Here is a 5,457-nt window from a genome sequence, read left to right as displayed (position 1 = left end):
GGAATAGGTGGAATGGTATCAAATACACCAAACGCGTGGTTTCCATGTGTTTCATGCCATTCCATTCACTCCGTTACATTACTCCGTTATTTTGAGCTATCCTCTCCTCAGCAGCCTCCACTGATCTCTTACCAATGGGAGACGTATTGGGAAAATATGCCTAATAGGTCTAATGAGTCATTAACCAATAAACTATTGGGATTGTGCTGCTGGCGTTTAACTACGGGGCTGTCTCTTGCTACTTGTGTCTAAAACTTGCCAATGTTTTTATATCAAAAGACCCCGTCCCTATAAATATGTGTTGATAAATGCCCAGTTCACTAATTAAAGAATGAACTGTGTTTCCTTTAAATAGATAAATGGCAAGCTGGATTTCCATAGTGACATGCAGCATGTTAATGTCTCTACAGGCACTACTCAAAGGGCTTAGAGAGGCATGCACACAGGTAGAGAGAGAGACAGACAGACAGACAGACAGAAAGAAAATGACAGAGAGAGAAAGGGAGCGATTTGCGTTGAGAAAGAAAGACTGAGAGTCGCCTCGCTGTGCACAGTATGACAGACAACAGCAGGGGCTGTGTCGCTCCAGGCACACCATGAGGGACCACCACGAAAGACCAGACTCCAACAATCCACCCTTTCTTTCTCACAGTATAGCCTCAGTCCATCCTATACCCATCAAACCAGCACCTACCTACCAGCCCCTAAACACCAGCACCTAGCAACCCACCAACCAGCCCCTACCAACCAGCCCCGACCAACCCCCCAACCAGCCCCTACCAACCCCTACCAACGAGCCCCTACCAACTAGGACCTACCAACCCGTCAACCAGCCTTTACCAACCAGGCCCTATCAACCCACAAACCATCCCCTACCAACCAGGCCCTACCAACCCACCAACCAGCCCCTACCAACCAGGCCCTATCAACCCACCAACCAGACCCTACCAAGCCACCAACTAGCCCCTACCAACCCACCAACCAGGCCCTACCAACCAGCCCCTACCAACCCCCCAACCAGCCCCTGCCAACCAACCCCTACCAACCAACCCCTACCAACCAGGCCCTACCAGCCAGCATATACCAACCGGCCCCTACCAACCCACCAACCAGCCCCTACCAAGCCACCAATCAGCCTCTAACAACCATGCCTTACCAACCAACCGAACCAGCCTCTACCAACCAAGCCCTACCAATCAACCAAACCAGCCTCTACCAACCAGGCCCTACCAACCAACCGAACCAGCCTCTACCAACCAGGCCCTACCAACCAACCGAACCAGCCTCTACCAACCAGGCCCTACCAACCAACCGAACCAGGCCCTACCAACCAGGCCCTACCAACCAACCGAACCAGCCTCTACCAACCAGGCCCAACCAACCCACCCCCAAACACTAGGCACTGGCCCCCATCCACAGGCCCAGACCTTGGCTACAAGAGCAGGGAGGGAAAACTAGAACCTGGAACTCTCTTTCTCATATCCCCACCTCCACCACTCTCTCTTCCCCATCCCTCCACCTCCACCACTCTCTCTTTCTCATCCCCCCACCTCCACCACTCTCTCATCCTCATCCCCCACCTCCACCACTCTCTTTTCCTCATCCCCCCACCTCCACCACTCCCTCTTCCTCATCCCCCACCTCCACCACTCTCTCTTCCTCATCCCCCACCTCCACCACTATCTCATCTCTCCTCCAATCCAACCAACCTGAAACCCCGCCAGCAAGGAGTGAAAGAGCAAGCAAGACCCCCCATCCAACTCCTCTCCTCCCTCCCTCCCTCCCTCCCTCCCTCCCTCCCTATCCACCCAGGCATCTCCACTATTCCCTCCATTGCTGATGCGACCCAGTCTCCTCCTCCTCGTCCTCTGTCATTGTGCAGTCCTGCTGTTCCTCCTCTCAACTCCTCCAGACCCCAGAGCCTTCTCCAGAGGATAACACACAAAGCCACAGTGACCTTCATGATTCTATACCCCTCTAGAACACTACTGGAACATCTGCTAATGTTTATACAAGGTAAAGCTACCTATAAGCTACCTACTGCCCCTCTGCTTTTGTCATGCTATTTGAAAAGAAAGCGTGCCTTGGAAACAGAGATAGAAAATGAAAGGTTATCAATATCATCAGAGATCTGATTGTGTCCCTGTAAGAGTGTATACTCCCCTGATATAGGGACCTGGTTGTTAGTCCCATACACTATTTTAGTTCAATATCTCTTTAGTCCAGTATCTCTTCAGTTCAGCATCTCTTTAGTCCAGTATCTCTTTAGTCAATACAGTATCTCTTTAGTCGAGTATCTTTTTAGTCAATACAGTATCTCTTTAGTCCAGTATCTCTTTAGTCCAGTATCTCTTTAGACAATACAGTATCTCTTTAGTCCAGTATCTCTTTAGTCCAGTTCAGTCTGTTATAAATCCATGTGCTGGTAGCTCCCTCCAGGGCGGGGCAGGCTTCTGGAGCTCTGAGGGGTGACTGCAACGACCCCTCCTCCTCTCCTGTCACACGGTGGCTGTGGGGTCTCCAAACTGTGTGCCCGTGACCTGGAGGACCCAGCGCCCCCTCCCCGTTCACAGTGGGGTGTCCCAGGAGAAGAGGGCAACAGGGGCTCTGTGGAGGTGTCCGTGAGGGAGAAGGAGGAGGGGTAGGGAGGCGAGAGGCGTGAGGGGGCCGGGTGGAGATCTTCAGGACTGTGTGGAATGGCGGTGAGGGCGGGATCCACATGGAACATCCCAGGATGCCGCTGGGCCAGACTAAATGACGGAGAGATGCAGGAAGAGAGGGTCGTGAGGGGGGTGTCTGCCCAGAGAGGTTCAGTCTGAGAGGGGTAGGACTGTGGGGGGGCGGTGTGGGGTGGGGGCGCAGTGCGGGACAGGTATGCATGGTGTCCAGGTACGCAGTGTGCAGGATAGAGGGGTTGGGGTCCGGAGAAGAAGGACTCCATCAGTTGAGCCATACTTCTCATTACTCGGCCCAGCTCTGTCACCTCCTTCCCCAGAGAACTCACCTGGGAACAAACAAGAGCATACAGTACATCTCTCAGTCATCCATATTCATTTGGGCTCAGTAAAATCAAATGATGCATTTTGGGTCAGACATTTTAGCTGTACCACTGAGCACATTCCTTCTAATGGATTTAACAAGGGTGGAAACTCCTTCCAGCCAATGCTTAAACCATGACAGGCAGTGTTAAAGTGCACACTTTGGGAGAAGGGTGGAAAATCTGGATGTAGCCTTAATCTGCCACCCTCAGTGAAACTGCCATTCAACCATTCCGGGTCATCAATATTAATTTGGTCATTTCCAGCCAGCAATTTTGGGTTGCTATTCTGGCCTAGCATGATGATGCTGGTCTAATTGGTCATTAAAATGATGGCTTGGAGGTGATTAGTCCTATCCAGCCACTAGTGGTCCTATAGAGAGAGGGCACAGCAAGGGCACCATGCCAGCAGGCCAGCTGGCTCTGTCACTCAAAGCATACATAGGTATTCATCCTGCTAGACACCCCACTAACAAAACCAGACACGGATCAACACGCATGCAGTCACCACATGTTCAACAGGGGATCATGCTACGCACAGATATGCTATGCACAGATAAAATAAGAGACAAGTGTTGGAACTTTGCCCATATGAAACTTGACACATCAGGACCAGATACTGAATGTAAATACATCTACACAGGCTAAGCCGATGCAAACATCGAGAACTGACTGATGACCGTGACATAGTGACACTAGACGGCACAAACTAACTTAGCCATATGGTCAAGTCAACACTTAGCCATATAGTCATGTCAACTCTTAGCCATATAGTCATGCCAACTCTTAGCCATATAGTCATGCCAACTCTTAGCCATATAGTCATGCCAACTCTTAGCCATAAGGTCAAGTCAACTCTTAGCCATATAGTCATGTCAACTCTTAGCCATATAGTCATGTCAACTCTTAGCCATAAGGTCAATTCAACTCTTAGCTATATAGTCATGTCAACTCTTAGCCATATAGTCATGCCAACTCTTAGCCATATAGTCATGTCAACTCTTAGCCATAAGGTCATGTCAACTCTTAGCCATATAGTCATGCCAACTCTTAGCCATATAGTCATGTCAACTCTTAGCCATATAGTCATGTCAACTCTTAGCTATATAGTCATGTCAACTCTTAGCCATAAGGTCATGTCAACTCTTAGCCATATAGTCATGCCAACTCTTAGCCATATAGTCATGTCAACTCTTAGCCATAAGGTCATGTCAACTTTTAGCCATATAGTCATGTCAACTCTTAGCCATATAGTCATGTCAACTCTTAGCCATATAGTCATGCCAACTCTTAGCCATATAGTCATGCCAACTCTTAGCCATATAGTCATGCCAACTCTTAGCTATATAGTCATGTCAACTCTTAGCCATAAGGTCAATTCAACTCTTAGCTATATAGTCATGTCAACTCTTAGCCATATAGTCATGTCAACTCTTAGCCATAAGGTCATGTCAACTCTTAGCCATATAGTCATGTCAACTCTTAGCCATATAGTCATGTCAACTCTTAGCCATAAGGTCATGTCAACTCTTAGCCATATAGTCATGTCAACTCTTAGCCATATAGTCATGTCAACTCTTAGCCATATAGTCATGTCAACTCTTAGCCATATAGTCATGTCAAATCTTAGCCATATTGTCATGTCAACACTTGTACATCACCAGTTACCTAATCCAAATCTCTGGTGTACTTCAAGAGACAAATCTAATCACCCACTCCTTTCTCTCTCCCTCTCTCTCTCTCTTTCTCTCTCTCCCTCTCTCTCTCTCTCTCTCTCTCTCTCTCTCTCTCTATCTCTCTCTCTCTCCCCTCTCTCCCTTCCCTCTCTCACGCCTTCTCTCTCTCTCCCTCTCTCTGTCTCTCTTTCCCCCCTCTGTCTCTCTTTCTCTCTCTCTCTCTCTCTCTCCCCCCGTCTCTCTCTCCCTCTCTCACCGTCTTTCTCGAGCCATCTCCCTCTCTCTCTGATATAAGTTTTCTGTGGAATTTTTTTTTTTTAAAGAGCTGAGTGAAGCAGGACAGTCCAATCCGCTACGTTGTCAACACAATTTCAGCCCTGTCACCTCAGAGAGAGCAAGGGAGAGAGAGAGAGAGAGATCTTTAAACACAAATCTGGGGTCAGACAACCTTACCTTCAAACCTTACAGTACCTTAACCATAAGGGGCTGATAGAACATCTGACCTTGTGTTAGATACTCAGACTCTGCAGTGTGCCATGGTAAATTTAGTAAGTTCTCTGTCTTTATTGTCAGTACTACTAACATCACCACAACTCTCAGTGGGTTACAATCAACACTCAAAAGGCTACTAATATGAGTTAACAGCTGCCGTAGATAGGTTCCCATTAGAACAACACAAAGAAATCCTCAGGAGTCCACTTCTGCTGCCCGGATATTTCTGTTTCATTTTACATTGCTGGAGGG

The 5,457-nt window shown here is 48.4% G+C and overlaps 1 protein-coding gene across 1 annotated transcript in view; it reads right to left on the bottom strand.

The window, feature by feature from the left end:
• Positions 1-2,407: 2,407 nt before the first annotated feature.
• Positions 2,408-5,457, bottom strand: part of LOC139373743 (voltage-gated delayed rectifier potassium channel KCNH8-like) — a 94,208-nt gene continuing 91,158 nt past the window's right edge. Inside the window, exon 16 of the mRNA XM_071114668.1 lies at positions 2,408-3,004. Coding sequence (XP_070970769.1) covers positions 2,408-3,004 — 597 coding nt within the window. The remainder of the gene's footprint in view (positions 3,005-5,457) is intronic.

Source organism: Oncorhynchus clarkii, chromosome 18, assembly GCF_045791955.1.
Source record: "Oncorhynchus clarkii lewisi isolate Uvic-CL-2024 chromosome 18, UVic_Ocla_1.0, whole genome shotgun sequence".
In the NCBI taxonomy this organism is placed as follows: domain Eukaryota; kingdom Metazoa; phylum Chordata; class Actinopteri; order Salmoniformes; family Salmonidae; genus Oncorhynchus; species Oncorhynchus clarkii.
The sequence above is the reverse complement of the archived record's forward strand: the minus strand, read 5'-3'. Positions and strand labels throughout refer to the sequence as shown.